The sequence below is a fragment of the Festucalex cinctus genome, chromosome 17 (assembly GCF_051991245.1).
Source record: "Festucalex cinctus isolate MCC-2025b chromosome 17, RoL_Fcin_1.0, whole genome shotgun sequence".
Lineage (NCBI taxonomy): Eukaryota > Metazoa > Chordata > Actinopteri > Syngnathiformes > Syngnathidae > Festucalex > Festucalex cinctus.
The window spans coordinates 3802838-3822004 of record NC_135427.1 but is presented as its reverse complement, the minus strand read 5'-3'; the positions used below and the strand labels follow the sequence as shown (position 1 = coordinate 3822004).

The following is a 19167-nucleotide window of genomic DNA, read 5'->3' as shown; positions in this document are numbered from 1 at the left end:
GTTGTTATTTTGGTTGACTAGTTAGGTGGCTAGTTAGCATGTTTGTTTGGTTGTTTAGGTAGTTTCTGTTAGTCTGCTGATTAGTTTTTAGTCAGCTGGCTAGGTACTTGGTTGTTATTTTGGTTGACTAGTTAGTTGGCTAGTTAGCATGTTTGTTTGGTTGTTTAGGTAGTTTCTGTTAGTCTGCTGGTTAGTTTTTAGTCAGTTGGCTAGGTACTTGGTTGTTATTTTGGTTGACTAGTTAGTTGGCTAGTTAGCATGTTTGTTTGGTTGTTTAGGTAGTTTCTGTTAGTCTGCTGATTAGTTTTTAGTCAGCTGGCTAGGTACTTGGTTATTATTTTGGTTGACTAGTTAGTTGGCTAGTTAGCATGTTTGTTTGGTTGTTTAGGTAGTTTCTGTTAGTCTGCTGGTTAGTTTTTAGTCAGTTGGCTAGGTACTTGGTTGTTATTTTGGTTGACTAGTTAGTTGGCTAGTTAGCATGTTTGTTTGGTTGATTAGGTAGTTTCTGTTAGTCTGCTGGTTAGTTTTTAGTCAGTTGGCTAGGTACTTGGTTGTTATTTTGGTTGACTAGTTAGTTGGCTAGTTAGCATGTTTGTTTGGTTGATTAGGTAGTTTCTGTTAGTCTGCTGGTTAGTTTTTAGTCAGTTGGCTAGGTCCTTGGTTGTTATTTTGGTTGACTAGTTAGTTGGCTAGTTAGCATGTTTGTTTGGTTGATTAGGTAGTTTCTGTTAGTCTGCTGGTTAGTTTTTAGTCAGTTGGCTAGGTAGTTGGTTGTTATTTTGGTTGACTAGTTAGGTGGCTAGTTAGCTTGTTTGTTTGGTTGATTAGTTGGTTAACAGCTGGTATGATCTGATTTGATAGTTGTTGATTGGTTGAATAGTCAGTCTGCATGTTCTCAGCTGGTTAATCATTAGTTGGCTACTGCTTGGTTGGTTAAATAGTCATCCCCCCTCCTGGTATGATAGTAACTTGGTGTGCCGGTTGGTTGATTAGTTGGTTAGTCAGCTAGTTAGTCACCAGTAGGTATGGTAGGTTGGTAGTAGTCAGTCAGTTACATTGCTGTGAAAATGAACATTTCGGAACATTTCATTTGATGCCAATCATCATGTTGAAGAAGCTTCTTATTGTTGTCTGCAGTTTCTACAGCAAAGTGGCACATTTCCATCAGGTCCATCCCTACAAAAAGACGTCCCGAGAGATGGCGGTCATTTAAAAGTGAATGTCCGAGCAGCACAGAAGGCTTTTTGTCGCCGGACCCACAATGGAGGCTCTCCGGGTGGGAACGTGGACCACCTCTGCCCGCGAGCATACATAAAATGGCAGCTTGGGGGGGCAGCCATGAGGGAGGGTCCTCTGACAGCACACAGGTGAACAGTCTTTCCCCAAAATATTTGAATTTGTGTCCTGCATGGAAACATGGCTGCTGCTTTGCTCCTTGCGATTCTTCCTGTGGTGTGGACCTGTGTTCCCCAGAAAGCAGGTAACGAGACTTTTGACTCATGCAAAACACCTTCGACTGAGTTTTATATTGTGTGTGCATGTAGATCAGATCCAGACAATTCTTGGTTTAACGTTACAGCATCTTTTCAAAACAGATGAAATTTCATGAATGATTTTCCACCATCGCGGTTATCTTTTTGCATCACGTTGTTTTCGTTGTTAGTTAAATTAGATATGGTTGGTTAGTTGATTAGTTTATTGTATGGTCAGTTGGTTTCGCCAATTGGTTGCTTTGTTAGTTACTAATTGTTAGTCAGGCAGATGATATGTTACATGCTAAGATCGTTAGTTGCTTTTTTGTTCATCTACTCTGTTGGTTAGTTAGATATTGTAGGTTTATTGGTTGTTAGTTTGGTTGATGGATAGTTGTTCAGTTGGTGTTAGCAGGTTAATTTATTGCTTAGTTAACTGGTTATCAGCCAGTTATTTTGTTAGTTTTGTTGTGGTTAAATAGTTAATTGGTGTATTATTTGGTTGGTTATTTGGGCAGTTAGTGTTAGTAGGTTAGTTGATTTAGTAAGTTGGTTATCAGATAGTTAGTTTGTTAGCGGGTTAAATAGTAGTTAATTGGTGTACTATTTGATTGGTTATTTGGGCAGTTAGTGTTAGTAGGTTAGTTGATTTAGTAAGTTGGTTATCAGATAGTTAGTTTGTTAGCGGGTTAAATAGTAGTTAATTGGTGTACTATTTGATTGGTTATTTGGGCAGTTAGTGTTAGTAGGTTAGTTGATTTAGTAAGTTGGTTATCAGATAGTTAGTTTGTTGGCGGGTTAAATAGTTAATTGGTGTATTTTTTGGTTGGTTATTTGGGCAGTTAGTGTTAGTTGATTTAGTAAGTTGGTTATCAGATAGTTAGTTTGTTAGTAGGGTAAATAGTTAATTAGTGTATTATTTGGTTGGTCAGTTGAGTAGTTAGTTACTTATTTAGTTGGCTAGATAGTTAGTCAATTAGGTACAGTTATTGGTATGTTAGTTGAATAAGTGTTTGTTACTTGTTTTTTGATTAATTAGTTTAAACTTTACTTAGTAGGATAGCTGTGAGTCACTTGGTTTGTTTGTTGGTTGTTTAGGTAGTTAGTTGGTTTGTTAATAGAGTCTGTTAGCCAGCCAATCAGGTGATTAGTGAGTTTATTGTTTGTTAATTAGTTAACTCATTCACTGCCATTGACGGTTATAGACGTCAAAGTTCCATTTCAATAGGTTAGTGAGTTAGCTAGTTGGTAGGATAGTTGTTAATTACTCGGTTTGTTGAAAGGTTAGTCAGTTTGATGGCTACCTAGTTAGTTGACTGTCGGTTAGTCAGTTGGCCATAAATGAACTCGATCCAGCAACAAGCAACTGCACAGACTTTTGAATCGAGTCTGCCGGCCATTTTGCTGCTATATGCCGAAGAAACAGCGCAGCGCTTTGTCTTCAGATTACGTGATGGTGTCGTGCTTCCCCAACGCCATTATCGCCAACGTGCCCGAGTGCCCGTACGGCTGGGAGATGGAGCAGCTCTCCCTGGGGGGCGTGTGCGCGACAGGCGTGCATAGCTCCGGTTACTACCGTTTCATCATCCCTGACCTGACGCCCAAGAACCACTCGTACTGCGGCACCCAGTCCGAGGTGAGTCGCTTCCATGCTATCGTGCGAACTGTTACCGCTGCTGAGTGCCAAGAGGTTTATGGCCACGTCGGAGCTCGGCACAGTAGGGAGTCCAGTTTGAAGCTTGTCAGTCAGGCACCATCTGGATGACACAGTATTGCACTTCCATGTTTGTGCGGTGACTTTAAAAAGAAACATTTCATTTTCCTTCTTCTGTGGCTACTGCCAAATATCTCGCCTCCCGCGCGCAGTCGGGCCATCGCTGCATGACTCCAGCACGACTTTTGAATGGTGGCCAAAATCAGCCCAGTGCAGCCACCACTGCACAATTGTGGGGAGGATGGGGCGGGGCTTGCTGCCGCTTGACACACTTTGATCTGCCAAAAACAGGCAAACAGCAGATCGAGAAAGCAACACAGCCTTTCCCAAATTCTTTAAGACGTGCAAACCCCGTTTAACATCTCGTGGCGCGCCTCCTCACCCCCGCACATGCCGTAAAACAAAAAGCTTTGGGTTGGGTTGTGGGGTCGTTTTGGGGGCTTTGGGTTGGGTTAAGGTGAGATATGAGTTTTCCTTCGTAGGGATGTAACGATATCCAAACATCACGATACGATAATTATCACGATATTGTTGGCGATATTTACAAAAGATCACAATATTGTCAAAAAAAAGAGCTACAAAAGCTAAAAAATAACCACAATATTGTGCTTTTGTACATAACAGCAATGCATGTAAACCACCTACAATCTCTAATAACAATATTGAGGCGCTTATTTGCTAATGCAAGCACACATTGATCGCTTCACAAACAAATTAGGTTCGCCTTCATCGGACAATTAGCGTAGATATTAAACATAGAAGGCCAAAACATCCCTAATGAAAATTAAATTGCACTAATAAAATAGCCACTAGAGGGTGCACAAAAGTTAAATCAACCTGACTTTTTTAACAGATGACGACGACGATATTGTGGCTGTTTTAATATCACGATATCACGATATTGCCCTTCTTGTGACATCCCTATTCCTTCGGCACTTTCAATCATAAAAACTCCACAACGTGGTCTTTCCTGGTCTTCAGTACATACCCGGCAAAGACGCCCGCTACATCTTCTTCAACTGGGTGGTATCGAACGACACGTCGCTGACCCTCAGGAACCAGCCAGTCAACTACACTTTCAGCTGCGTCTACCGCGCCATCTACCTGGTCAACAATGCCGTCTTCAGCCAGAGGTCAGCGGGCACCTCCTTCAGGTCTCGGAATTAGTTGTGTGTGGACTTTCAGTTCGTCTCGGCTTTTTCCAGAGTGGCCACCGTTTACGTCAGCAACGGCACTTTGGGTTCTTTTATGTCGCAACTGTCCATGGGCGTGTTCACGGTGAGTCTCGCCAATCCTGGAAAGTTGATTCCGGAACGAGCTTCTGAAGGTCGACGGCTGCCCCCAGAATGCTAAGTTCCTGTACGCCAAAGAGGCGCCGTACGTAATCGACACCTCCGAGATCGGCTCGGAGGTCTTCATCGGCGTGGAGGCCAAAGGGCTCAGCGGACGCTTCCGTGTGGTCATAGAAAACTGTTGGGCCACGCCTACTCCCTATTCCACAGACAGGAGGAGGTGGAGCCTCATTATCAACAGGTATGGAAATGTGAATTCCGCCTAGCAACAAGTGATGCGCCCAGAAAATCTGAGTACTTCTGATTGGTTGTCTCTCCGTTTTCATTTTTTTTTTCTTTACCTGCTATGTCTGCATAAATCTTTCTACGTGTCCCTCCAGTTGCCCATCCGATGACACGGTGAACATTTTCGAGAACGCCAAAGACAGCCGCTCCACTTTCAAGTTCAACTCGTTCCGCTTCCGCGGCCAGGAGAAGGCGTCCACCGTGTGGCTCCACTGCGAGGTCCACGTGTGCGACGGCGAACGGCTCGTCTGCCAGCTCGTGAGTACGAACGTCTCTGTTAAACAAGACGCTCTCCTTAAAGCTGCGTTTCCTGCCCGGTGAAGAGTTCGTGTCCAGCCGGGAGACTTGCATCGAAAACGGAGCCGCGCGGCGGCATCCTGACGACTGAATTCTACGTCAAAGGTATTTAAACGACTCGGCGAATATTCTAAATTAGAACCTCGTCGTGTCATGTGAATGTCTTCACAGCTGATGGATCCTCCAGCACGGCGCATATCATAGGTAAATAAATGCACGTGTATCCTCACAATGCATTTAAATTGAGTGGCGTGCGTGTCGTGATGGTGTAATTGTGCGCGTCTTCTGTTGTTTGTCACCCAGGAGCATCTCGACCTCTCCTGCTGCTCATCCTAATCACCACATCCCGTTACGCTTACACAACTAATCAGTAAACAAAAATCCATTATTCACTATACAGTACTTGAAGGGAGCGCATACAGCTGCCAATCAGTGAAGAAACATCTAGTTTTAATGTACTTATAGGGAGTAAATGGAGCAAAAAAAAAATCCACATTTACAGTACAATGCATTTATGGTGTGCATACAGCTACTAATTATTGTAGAATAAAATTTTTTACTATACCTGTAGAGAGTGCATATGACTACTAATTAACTAATTTGCTCCCAAAGACGTATAAATATGTTCTATTTTAAATATTACCACTGTACCAAAGACGTATTTACACTTTTTTTTTTTTTGTAATGCTAGAGCATACAGAAGGTTTTGATGCAGCCTCTGAACTGAAGATAACGGTTGAAGCAATGGTAGTTATTCCAAAAACGGCCAGCAGGTGGCAGTAGAGTATAAGAGATCAACCAGGGCCATGTTGCAACAAGCTGTTTTCCCCACAGTTACAAACAGTTTTGTGAATAATGACGAAACTGAGCTATATTCTAATGCTAATTGTTGCAAAACGGAAACAGATAGATAAAAATATACTTTTTTTTTTTTTTCCCCCTGAAGAATCTAATTAAAATCAGTCAAAATCCAGCAAAACAGAGGAAATGCTTCAGTGAAAATGGCTGGGAGTGAACGAGTTAACAAAGAGGCATCTTTATTGACTGTGCTTGTAGGGAGTGCATACAGCAACTCAATTTCTAAAACAACACTTATCCATAGTAACAGATTAGCAGCTGAATGCGCTCCCTCCATTTCAAATACTGCAAATGTGGATGTTTCTTCATTGGTTTGTCGCTGTATGCACTCCCTTCACATGAAGTACATATTTCTTACTGTAATTCATCGCCACCTTTTAAAGTTGTATGCACTCCCTACACATAACGTAATTATCTTTCTTCATGTATTAGCAACCTTACCACTAGTATATATATACTCTCAACAAGTACAAAATATGGATGTATGTTTCTTTATTAGTTGTTTGCAAAACTTACAAGTACATTAAATGTGGACTTTTTTTTTATTTTTATTTTTTGTATAAACTCCTTACAAGACCCCATAAATTCTATATTATTCTAAACTGAAGTCAGCCAGTACTCGGGTGGATTCGTACTTGAGATTAGATTAGTTAATAGGTTTTGTATGATCTATTATAATCTCATGTTGTTTCACTGCATGTATAAAAAAAAAAACATTTCAATTGGATTTTTGTGTCCCAATAAATGAATATCCCAACAATATAAATCTAATTTAGCTTCACGGGTCAACTAAATGTCCACTGAAGGCATGGCACCGTCCTCGCCGGCAGTTTTCTTGGCTCTTTTGTCCGCAGCTCTGCACACGCCCGTTTTCTTGACACCCCACGTTAAAAAAAACAACAAAAAAACAATTTGAAACACATCAAGAAAAAGAAGACAAGATTGTGGATGAGTCCCAAGTGTACCTCTGCTGCCAGCTGGAGGCTGGCGTCCGCCTGCGCAGGAGCGTGAGCGGCCGGGAAAGGAGGGTTGAAACCCTTTTTGCTCAACAGCCAGTAGGTCTTGTGGCAGCCTTTACCCTGACACAAAAAAAAAAGGTGCGAATGTTCGTTCGCACAAGGACGTTGCACACAAAAACTTACCTTCATTTCAATCTCTCCTCTTTCCTCCAGCTCGAATGATCCCACCTGGAGCAGAATGTCAGCGGTGCACTGAGAGATGTGAATCTTCAAGGCTGACGAAACAGCAAACGGTAAATTGGTTCTCAATTTTTACGCAGCAAGCGTATGGTCAGTTTTTTTTCCAGCTGTCCTCCCGGCAGATTTTAGCGACTTTTTAACCACGTGCTAGACAGAAGGGTTTTAATTTTTTTTAAAACATTTTAGTAGTTGTCATTGTGAGCAAGGTTATTGTAGTTAACGGAAACTTACGAAAAAAATTAAAGCTGTGAAAATTTCACATACCAGTGAATGTCGTACACCAGCAAGACACAAGATGCTGCATCCAAAATCCTATATTAGCATTGGAATTAATGGTATCGGCATGTTAATTGTGGGTAGTCACCGATACCGATACCACTGGTTTAGTGCAGTATCGGCACCTCTGCTGATACCAGTATCGGTATCGGGACAACACTAGTTAATATACAGCCACAATAACGGCACCATTGTTCATGACTTAGTGAGCAATTATTTGGCAGGCCACTAGGGGGAGTGCCTCATAAGAGGGGCGAAGAAATGGACGCAAGTCTTCAGGCAAAGAAGTCTCATGCGCTTAGTTATTATTATTATTATTATTATTATTATTATTATTATTATTATTAGTATTTTTATTATTATTATTATTATTATTATATATATATATATATACACATATATATATGTATATATATATTTATATTATATTTATTTATATTATATTATGTATTTATATTATCCATCCATCCATCCATCCATTTTCTTGACCGCTCATTCCTCACAAGGGTCGCGGGGGGTGCTGGAGCCTATCTCAACTGGTATTTATATTATATGTACATTAATTTATATTAATTTATATTATTGTATAATCTTATGAATTATGATTGTATTTTTTATTTGTATTATTATTTATTTATTTATTGTTTAATTATTATTTATTGATATCTATTTTATTATTACTTTATTTTAATTTATTTAAATTATTATTATTATTATTATTATTATTATTATATGATTAGTTTTATCGTAGATTATCGTGGATTTATTACCTGAGCAATATATCGGTCATATTGTGAGATAATCGTTATCGTATCGCATATCATATCGTATCGTAAGATAGCCAAAGGTTTTCACCCCTACGATATAGATCAACATATGTTTTTTTTTTTTTTTTTTTTTTTTTGCGGGGGATTCTCACGTAGGCTGTTGCTCTCCATGCGAGAGGCCATGTTGACCGTATCGCCAAACAAACAGTAGCGAGGCATCGTGCTCCCGACCACGCCCGCAACCACTGGACCTGCCGACAAAAAAAAAAAAAAAAAAAAAAAAGACCAATATCTTCATTTGAAACGTTTTTCTTTTGGCTTTTTTTTGGCATTAGCTCTCACCCGAGTGGACGCCGATGCGGATGGCCAGACTCTCGGAGGGCATGTGACGTATCCGGAAGCGCTTGATGGCGCTCAGGAAATGCAGCGCCATGGTGGCGATCTCCACGGCGTGCTGTTGCCCGTTGGCGATGGGCAGACCGCTCGCCACCATGTAGGCGTCGCCGATGGTCTCCACCTGGAAAACGCGCTCGTCAACAGCGGCTCGGAAACGAACAAATACGTACAAATAACTGCGTTTTGGTCCTCGCACCTTGTAGACGTCGTACATCCTGATGATGTCATCAAAGAGGCTGTAGAGGTCGTTGAGGAACATGACCACCTCCATGGCGGAGCTGACGGCGCACATGGAGGTGAAGCCCACGATGTCGGAGAAGAAGACGCTCACCACGTCGTAGCCGCGAGGCTCCACCGACTTCCCTGCCATCAGCTCGTCCGCGATGTACCTGCGAGGCGCACGTCACCGTCGAGGGGGGGGCCGATGAGGTCGTCGCGTCGCCACGGTTACCTCGGCAACATGCTGGAGAGGAGCTTGTCCGCGCGAGTCTTCTCGGCGACGAGCTGATTGGTCCTCTCTTCCACCACCTCCTCCAGGTGACTGGCGTATTTTTCAAGCTTGTCCACCATGTTGTCCAGAATGTTTGCATGGCTGCGGCACGGGTGAGGAAAAACAATCAAAAAGAACACATTTTTAAACATGTAAATGTATATTAAAACTGAATGGATTTCTTAAAAAAAAAAAAAATCAACAATAATATTTGATTAAAAAAATTACATCACAATAGTCTTATTATTTATAAGTATAAATATTAAATACATTACTGCATGAAAATAGCTTTGTCGTAAAATGTTAATGTTTTGTAAACTTTAACAATTCATTGAATTATAGAAATATGTAAAACATGTAATTTTTGAGAGTATTACATAATGAAAAAATATATTTAATTAATGTTAATATTTTAAAATATGTTTTGATAAAATAAAATATATATGTAAATACATATAAATAAATCTATAAAAATATAAATGTACTAGAATTATTTTACATTTGTTGCAAATATTTAAAACTGCTGTATTGAATTTGATTAAAATAGTTTATTATTTTACAAATATTGTCAATTAAATCAGTCTTTTTTTTTTTTTAGATATTGTTTTCTTTACATTTAACGGAACATTTGTACATGCAACATATTTTATTATGATCCTGTTCAATAGCTAATAATTTGGTTCGTGTTTCATAAATCATTAAGTATGAAGTATAAAATGTAAATTATTAGAATAATTTCATATATTTTTTTGCAAAAATAGAATTGTATTGAAATATTTTTTCATTCTCAATAAAATATTTTTATTTATTTATTTATTTATTATTATTAGGATTATTATGATTATTTTTAATTACAAAAAAAAAAACATTGAAAAAGTAAAATAGTTTAAAAGATTTTTTATTTTTTTTGGGGGGGGGTCTGATTGCCTTAAAAATGCTCATACTCACTGTAGCGCTGTTTCTTGTTTTTATTTATTTATGTATGTATTTATTTATATATATCCCGTTGTGAGGCTAAAATGCGTTGTTGACATGAATCCTTCATGGTGCTAAATCAGTTGAGGTGATGTTCGAAGCGCATGATGACAAAGCAAAACCAACGGTGGCACCTGTCTGGGCTGACTTCCTTCAGCTGTCTCAGAACGGACCTGAACGGTGGTCGCTGGTCGGGGTTTTCGTTCCAGCACACCCCGAGCAGCGAGTTGATGTTGTCGTCGCACAGGTCGGACAGGGTCGGCCGGTGGGGCTCGCCGCGGACGGGCCCCCGCAGCCTCGCGATGATCTCTACGGAGAAGAAAAGTCAGCGATGGTCGTCGGCCGCTTAATTGAAATGAGGTTGAAATGATTTCGCCGCAACCTTTGGGCTCCAGGTTGATGTCATGGTATGGGCCGCTCTTGGAGTTGTACATGAGCTCCCACAGGATGATGGCAAAGCTGTAGATGTCCCCTTTGGGGGTCCCGTTGACCCCGGGGTCAACTTGTCTTAAAAGCTCTGGGGCGGTCCAGAACAATCCTACAATGTCACAAGTCACCTGTCAGATTTATTCGTTAGAACTACGGATGTTCGATACCACTTTTTTTCAGACCGATACGATACCTCAGTACTTACCGATACCGATACCAAGTGCCGATACAAGTAGTACATTTGATAAATTAAAATATTATTAAATTAAATAAAAATATTTTTCACAAAAAAAAACAGCACGGTCACTCTCCAATAGGGATGTAACGATATCCAAATGTCACGATTCGATATTATCGCGATATGAAGCTCACGATACGATAATTATCACGATATTGTGGGGATGTTGGTGATATTTAAAAAAAGGTCACAATACTGTAAAAAAAAAAAAAAAGAGCTCACACTAAAAAATAGCACAACATTGTGCTTTTGTACACAACATCAATATTATGATGTTATTATTATTGTGTATTATAATCATTATTATTATTATTATGATGTTACTATTATTATGTTATGTTGTTAATGCATGCAAACATTGAGTTCCTCCGCACATTGACTTGCTTCACGGATACATTACGTTTCCCTTCATCTGACCATTACCGCGGATTTTAAACCAAGAAGGGCCAAAACATCCCTAATGAAAATTAAATTACGTTAAAAACTAGCCACAAGAGGGTGCTAGAACTGCTCAAATGGAAGTCAACCTGACTTTTTGAACAGATGTGTTGCTTTTAAATATCGTGAACATGACGACGACGATATTGTGGCATTTTTAATATCGCGATATCACGATATTGCGCTTATCGTTACATTCCTACTCTCCAATAGTGTTAACGGTAAAAAACAAAAACAAAAAAAAACACACACACAAAAATGCTCTTTTAGTTTAGGATTCACAATTTTGAAGTATTTCCAAACCGGTGAAGTTTTGGTGAAAAACGCAGACATGCTTGTGGGTTCGTTGATGTCAAAACAGGAAGTGATCCTCGTGATTTGCCGCGGTGTTAAACTGCTGCAGGGTCGCGCCAGCTACAGGCAAGGAGGACTCACTCAACGTCTCCAGCATCGGTCGCTTGTACTCGTCGGCTTCACGAGTACTCGAGTACTTGAAAAAAGGCTGGTATCAGCCCGATACCGATACCCGGTATCGGTACTCGGCCATCCCTAGTTAGAACTGAGCAGAATGACCCTGAAATGGACGCTTCAAAGTCTGAGACTTTTTTATTGATTTATTTTTATTTTTTGTGAGTCTACTCATGTCAACCAAGTTGCGTGTCACTTAGTGAAACTGACTTCAGGGGCTGAATTTTAAAAACATTCTTGTGGTTGAATTATTGCATTTTTTTGCTCTTTGCTCTCATGCGCCAACCACCATCTGTCGATTATGTTAGTTCCAAAATAATTGGACAAAAGAGATCGTTGGTCCTTAAAGGACCACCGGAAATGAACCTAAAATGGTCGTTTTAAATCCAAAATGTTTTTCCAGGTTGAGTTTCTAATCAGTTAGTAGTGAAGTGATGCTAAATGAAACGAGCTTCAGGGACTGGATTTTTTTCAAACATTCTTGTGGTTGAGTCATTGAGTGTTTTGCCTTTGCGACAGTTCATCAAACTCGGCTTCCATGTGCCGCTCACATGCAATGGTGAAAATTGAAAATGTTTCACAACCAAATATCGCCCATCTGGCTTGTATACGTGGTTCTAATTTGCTCGCGTTTGCACAAACTCTCCAGGAGGAGTCAAAAAAAAGGCCAAAAATGAACCTAAAATGGGCATTTTAAAGCCGAAGTCAAGCCCAAAAATTTCTTGATATGTTCTATGCAGCCCCAATAATCTAAATACAATATTCCGGTTAATAATGTGAGCAAAATCAGTTTCAGAAGGCGACCATTTTGACATCAGTGTTGCTCAGGTCACAGATAACAACCAATCACAGCTCAGCTTCAGAAAACAGGTGATCTGTGATTGGTCGTTGCTTGAGCCTTGAGCAACTGTGATGTCATCTTCAGTCGACGGTAGTGGCAAAATGGCCGCCCCCTGAGATGGATTAAAACGGCTGGATTTTGCTTTATGACTCGTATTCCACAAATGTAATATTAATCAGAATGTCATGTTTAGATTAGTGAGGTCACACATCACGTTATTGTCAAGACTTCCTTTTTAAGTCATTCAAAACCAAAAACATGTTTTAATACTTTGTGATTCACTGCCAAAAACGTATTTATACGTTTTTTTAATTTTTATTTTTATTTTTATGCTAGAACATACAGAAGGCTTTGATGCAGCTTCTGACATGAAGAGGTCGCTTAAAGCAATGCTAGTTATTACAAAAATCGGCCAGCAAGTGGCAGCAGAGTATAAGCTAGGGCCATGTTGCAACAAACTCTTTTTGCCATGTTTTCAGCAGGTTTGTGAATAATGATGAAACTTAGCTATATTGTAATGCAAATTGCTGCAAAACAGAAATAGATACACATATACTTTTTTTTTTCCTGATGAAAGAATAGATTCAAATCTTTTTTTGGGTAGGTTCCATGTTTTTATATCAATAGAACAGAATATTCTGTTGACCTTGCAAAATCAGTCAAAATCCATTTTAAACAGCCGACAATGAAGGGGGTTGCATCAGTGAAAATGGCTGGCAGTGAATGAGTTAAACCACAAGAGCAGAGTCTGACCTTCATATTTGGGAGTTCCTGTGCCACGGTTGCCTTTTCCGCCATATTTAAACCCCCACAGTCCGAACCCGGAGAGTTTGACCTGCAGCCGGCTGTCCACCATGCAGGTGCTCGTCTTCAGGTTGCCGTGGAATTTGAGCCTGCTCTTGTGGATGAAGTCCATTCCCTGCAGGAGGTCACGCGCATCACATCGAGGTTCTCGACGGACCCGGTGAAACGCGACACCTACGTTGACGATGTCGTAAGCGAAGGAAAGCTTGAACATCCCGTCCAGCTCCACGTCGGAAGCCTTCAAAACGTCCTGCAAACGACGACAATGACGCGACGATTTGGTTTGTTTTTTGGGAGTCGTACGCCGAACCGACCTTCAGGCTGCCTTTCCTGCAGTACTGCGTGACCAGACAGACGTTGGGCGGCTCCACGCACGCGCCGAAGAACTGCACCAGATTCTCGTGCTTCATCTCCTTCATCTGTCACGGTTGAAATGGACGCCGTTTAGCAGCTAGCGTTAGCAACACGTCGCTAATCGTTGCTCTCGGAAGAACGTTACCACGTTGAATTCGGCGAGGACGGAAGCCTTCTGGAGTTTCTCACAAACGTCCTTCTTGATGTACTTGACGGCCACGTAATTCCCCTGCACCCAGTCACAAAAGTCAAGATATTATTTATTTTCTTCTGACAATTGCATCAATACCTGGTAGAGGCCAATCGTGGCGTAGATGTGCTCTTTCCCCATCTTGTCCTTGAAGCCGTAACTGGTGTTGGACGAGGTGAAAAACGAACCTCCGCTGCCGCTCTGACTCCTGGCGTTCGTCAGTGACACCCCTTGGACCCCCTGGATGGAGACCACTCAAAAGAAAAGCCAACACACCGCACGCGTCCCGGCGACGGCACCCACCGGCGCCTGCCTGATGACGGTGATGTCGCCGTAGTCGATGAGCCACCAGCGCGAGTCCTCCAGGCTGGTCCGGAGGCGCAGCTTCTGCAGCACCAGGACGCCGATGCCCAGCACGGCCAGCACGCCGGTGACGGGGAACGTGACCAGCAGAGCCAGCAGGGCGATGTCTTGAGGTGACATCGCCGCGTGACAGGTTAGTACAAAGTCAAATTAGCGTCCACGACATGGTTTAGCGTACCGTTGCCAAGCCGTTCGCACAGCTCGTTGTTGAAGCCGCATTCCGGGTTGTCGGACGGGGGTCTTCCTTTGGGCCAGGTGACTGCGGCGAACATGGCCGTTGGCCTGGAATCACGCCATTCTTCCGTTAACGTTTGATACAGTGCACCAGGAAAGTATTTGCAGTGCTTCGCTTTTTCGACAATTTTAAGTGAGTGCCTTCTTCTAAAAAGGTTTTCCATACAACCTCCCTTAACTCTTTTACTGCCACACGTTATGAACAAAAAAAACTTTGATATGACAAAATAGATACATTGATTCCACCTGCTGGTCATAGTTAGTGTTTTTGATTCCACAACCCATTGACCAGGCAGCTCTGCGCTTAGACGCTGCACTGAAAAAAAATAAAAAATAAAATTTGGTAACAATTTGGTTGAATTCACAAGTTTTGTTGAATTTTGGTTGAGCGTCCAAATTTCATTCACGTTTTGAGGCATATATTTTCCTAAACATTTTGATTAATCTGCATGTTTTTTTTTTCTTTTTTAACTTCTTTAACAGAAAATTCTGGTTGATCTCCAAGTTATGTTCGACTTTTCAAGTGTAATGTTCCCAGAACATTTTGTTTGAGCTCCATTTGGTTTGACTTTTAAGGCATATTTTTTTTCTGAAAATTTTGGTTGGACTTCAATTTTTTTTTAAACTTTTCACACAAGTTTTGTTTTGAGGCGTAATTTTCCACAAAATGTTTTGCGCCATAATTTTTCCACAATATTTTGGTTGCGCTAACAAGTTTTGTTGAACATTTGAGGCATGTTTACACCAAATATTTTAGTTTAGTTTGAAGTTTGTTTGACTTTTGGGACCGTCCATTGTGGAGCTTCCCCTGTGGTGACTGTGGTACTTGTTACCGGATGCTTTTGCTGTGGCTGTCAAAATGGAGGACTGGGACAAACGCGGCGGCGTCCCTGACATATTGCAGGTCGTAAATGGAATAGTCCAGGTTTCTCTCCCCGTCCTCGTCAAAGTGGACCAGTCCCGAAGCTCCTGCGAAAGGAGCCTTGTTTAGTGTGTCATCGTTTGAAGTCTGAAACGCAAAGCGACTGCTTGCTGACCGTAGAAGCGAATGCTATTCTTGTTCTTCAGTTTCTGCAGAACCTGGCGTCCATCGCGAGGATCCTTGCCGTCTTTCAAAACCTCCTTCAAGGCCATGGCGTAGAGCAACACGGCGTCGTGCAGGTAGGCGGAGTAGGTGCTCACCTGAAACGGATGCCGTCAATATTCTTTCCTCTGTTATTTCTTCTTGTTTGTTTACCTCTCTCTCGGACGTCAGGTTGCTGTGAAATGGAGGTCCTCTGAGCCTCTCGAACACCTGCTCGAAGAAGTCGTAATACTCGTAGCCGTCGTACGACTTCTGGCCAATGATGAAGGTCATGTCGAAGGCTCGCAGGGCCGCTCGGTTCATTTGTCTGTCCATTGAGTATTTCCACAAGTTGTCCTGCTCAATGGAAAACATTAAAACACGTGTCATTAACCAAGTTGTCGACAGCTAATGCAGCTAATTTGAATTGGCTTGAATCGATTCGCATTTGATGTAGACAATTGTCTTTAAAACTCATTCACAGGATATTTTCGCTATTTTACTGGATTTTGACTGATTTTGCAAGGCCCATAGAATATTGCTATAAAAACATGGAATCTACCAAAAGAAAGATGAGTCTTCTTTCATCAGGAGAAAAAAAAAAAGTATACTTCTATCTGTTTTCATTTTGCATCAATTAGCATTAAAATATGGTTAAGTTTCATCATTATTTACAAATCTGTTTCAAACTACGGGGAAAAGAGTTGTTTGATCTCTTATACTCTGCTGCCATCTGCTGGCCGTTTTTGTAATAGCTACCATTGCTTCAAGCATTCTCTTCAGTTCAGAGGCTGCATCAAAGCCAAAACGTATAAATACATCTTTGGGAGCATGGTAATATTTAAAATAGAACGCATTTATACGTTTTTGTGAGTAAATGAGTTAAAGATAGCTAAAAAGAAGATAAGACTGTGAACATACTTTTTGCAATCTGATGTTTACATTTGTAGTGCTCAATGCAGGCGGATTTCACTTTGCTTCAACTATCCGTCCTTCCTTTAGTCTTTCCTCTGGTCTCCCTAATCTGTTGGAATTAAATGTTTCTGGGGTTGTTGTTTTTTTTTTGTTTTTTTTTTAACTCTGTTTAACTTTGTTTCATCTTTCTTTCCTTTGATCCTTCCTCTGGTCTCCTGACAACATCTCGACTCTGGCGGGACTCTGAAGTATCCGTTTAAGGTGAAAGGTTTGGGATTTTTAACAGGTTTCAGTTGAATTAAAAAGCAGAAACTCACACGCACACTCACATGCAAAAAAAAAAGGAGCATTTTACTCACCACGCCGCCACTGACCTCAAAATGCTGCACCAGGAAGAACACGTAGTCGCCGCCCATCAGGCCCTGGCGCTCGGCCTCGAGCAGCAGAGTCAGGGAGTCCTCCTTATTGGTCAGGACCACGATCACTGCACCCCACACCAACACGATTATGACTATATTGATGATCAGACCCGTGGATGTGTCAAATGTTAGCCAACAAGCTAACGCGCGCGTGCCGTCGGCTCACCTCTGGCCACGGTGGCGATGTATTTGACGTTACGGTAAAGCAGACGCGCGTCGCTGGTGTCGAACTTGACGGCGGCCGTCAACTTGAACCTTGACCTCAGCGGCGCCTCCACCGTTTTCCACAGCGCGTCCACTTTGTCCCACGTGTTGGAGTCCAGGCCGCCGCCGATCATGGCCACGTGCGTCCAACCGAAGAACTCCAAGGTCTTCACCAGCACCTCGGAGCTCCTTTTGAGCGGCGGCACTATGTTGATGTACGAGTCGTACACGTCGCCGTTGTCCATCTTGGACGACTGTCCCACAAAGCCGAACATCGGGACGTTCCAGGTAGACGCGATCAGGCCGGTCACCTATGCATAAAAATGGATGTAAAATAGTTAATGCTATTACTCATTTTGCCCGTTATTCGTGACATACAGAAGTTACACTATGCACAATAGAAATTAATTGAAAAATTAGAAAATAATCCACTGAGTCAAAAAGAAAATTCCATGGCACACTTGGTCACCTGTGAAATTTACAATATGCCATATATTCAATATGCATCATTTGGACTTGCTACTTTGCACAATAGAAATGAACATTGCCACTCAAAATAATACAGAAAGTCAAAAAGTAGTACACACATGCTTGGTCACATGTTTTAGCAATTTATATGTCATGATTAATATGATCACGCGCAGCTTGTCATTTAGTCATGACATCAGCCACCTTGCACAATAGAAAAAAAGTTGAAAGGCTAGAATTAAAGAATTAATCCACAGAGTTAATTTTTTCTAAAGGTCCACAGCATGGCCCCGTAATGCACTAAAATGATACCTCCTTTTGCCACCTTGTAAAATAGAAAAATAGACGACAAAAAGAAAATAAAATAAAAATCAAAATAGTCCACTCCATGCTCAGTCACAAAATTATGTAATGCGATCGCCTCTATGCAGTTATTCATGATAACAACCACTTTGCACAATAGAAATAAACACAAGGACTTTAAATAATACACAAAGTAAAATTTTCCAACGTGATCACTTCTCAACAGTGAATTGTGATGAATGTCACTTTGCAAAATAGAAAATATAAGACAAAGAATGACTTCAAATAATCTACAGTATTAAAAAAAAAAAAAAAAAAAAAAGGTCTGCGGGACATTCAGCCATTTGTACGTCTCATAAAATTAAAGTGATTGCTACTCGACAGTAATGAATGTCAGCCAGCTTCTTGCACAATAGAAATAAACAGAACCTCTCAAAATAATACACAAAGTAAAAAAAAAAATTGTCCATAGCATACTTGGCTATTTTGGACATTTTATGTATCATGATTGATCCGACCGTTGGTTGCGCAAGTTCTGCGTCGTGATCGCTCCTCTTGACTGCGATTCATGAAAAATGACAACAAAGAAATGACAAACAGAATCGCTTGAAATAATCCACTTAGTAAACTCACTGGGTGAGATGCCCAATTTCAGTGGCATAATAACTACCATCTTGCACAGTTGAAATCAACTGAATCGCTTGAAATAACACCCAAAGTCAAAAAAGGCGTACCTCAGCCGCTTCGGGACACGCTGGTCCAAAGACGGCGGACACGTTGTCCCTCCACACCTGTTCAACGAAGCCCGCTAGGGACGTCTTGGGGCTGCAGGCCGTGTCCATGTAGACAAAACCCAAAGTGTAGTTGCTCAGGGAGGAAGGGTTGCCGTTCACCTTGTCCACGCCGATCTGGATGGCGGAGCCCAGCCGCTGGGCGCTGAAAGGGAACGACGAGTTCCAAGGGGCCTGGAAGCCGATCAGCAGCTTTGGGCTGGGAGGGTCCGAGTTGGAACCGGCGCCCATGATGGCCGTCAGGGCGAGCATCAGGTGGAGGACCTTGATGACACCTGAGGAAGATCGAGCCATCGTCATCCTCACGCTCTTAAGTGGCTTGATGTCGCGCGCTTTAAATAGCAAAGCCGTCATCCTCTCACCCGAAGGTGATGCCGAAGGGGCCGAACCTGTTTGGAATATTCTGCCTGTACAAACATCATCATCAGAAGCTTGTTTATTATGTTTTTGGTTTTCCCCTCATGTCGCTAAACATGCTAGCAAAACATTAGGAAAAGCTCTGTGGCACAAGTTGAGATAATGAACCACATATTTATACCATCATATTTGTTTTATCGATTAAATATTTAAATACATAAATAATTATGATATATTGTCATTTCTATATATTTGAAGAACTTTCAT

The 19167-nt window shown here is 41.4% G+C and overlaps 2 protein-coding genes and 1 long non-coding RNA gene across 3 annotated transcripts; 2 read left to right on the top strand and 1 right to left on the bottom strand.

Annotated features, from left to right (window-relative positions):
* Positions 1 to 1142: 1142 nt before the first annotated feature.
* Positions 1143 to 6906, top strand: tectb (tectorin beta). Its single transcript, XM_077503555.1, has 9 exons — positions 1143 to 1480; positions 2918 to 3108; positions 4168 to 4319; positions 4392 to 4464; positions 4532 to 4719; positions 4859 to 5021; positions 5087 to 5165; positions 5232 to 5264; positions 5364 to 6906. Exons 1-9 carry the CDS (start codon positions 1417 to 1419, stop codon positions 5432 to 5434), a joined length of 1014 nt encoding a protein of 337 aa, XP_077359681.1. The 5' UTR covers positions 1143 to 1416; the 3' UTR covers positions 5435 to 6906.
* Positions 5825 to 18775, bottom strand: gucy2g (guanylate cyclase 2g). Its single transcript, XM_077503556.1, has 22 exons — positions 18487 to 18775; positions 16944 to 17292; positions 16733 to 16842; positions 15618 to 15800; positions 15418 to 15562; positions 15214 to 15349; positions 14325 to 14428; positions 14087 to 14253; positions 13883 to 14023; positions 13739 to 13822; positions 13554 to 13658; positions 13418 to 13489; positions 13189 to 13354; positions 10404 to 10559; positions 10156 to 10330; positions 9008 to 9148; positions 8753 to 8945; positions 8503 to 8677; positions 8313 to 8411; positions 7061 to 7152; positions 6884 to 6997; positions 5825 to 6791 (listed from the first exon to the last, which is right to left on the bottom strand). The coding sequence occupies exons 1-22, from the start codon at positions 18772 to 18774 to the stop codon at positions 6708 to 6710; spliced, it is 3279 nt and encodes a 1092-aa protein (XP_077359682.1). The 5' UTR covers position 18775; the 3' UTR covers positions 5825 to 6707.
* LOC144005409 (uncharacterized) lies at positions 6938 to 9223 on the top strand. The gene is made up of 3 exons (XR_013279560.1): positions 6938 to 7170; positions 8496 to 8653; positions 8760 to 9223. It is a non-coding gene; the product is annotated as an uncharacterized LOC144005409 (long non-coding RNA).
* Positions 18776 to 19167: the final 392 nt, after the last annotated feature.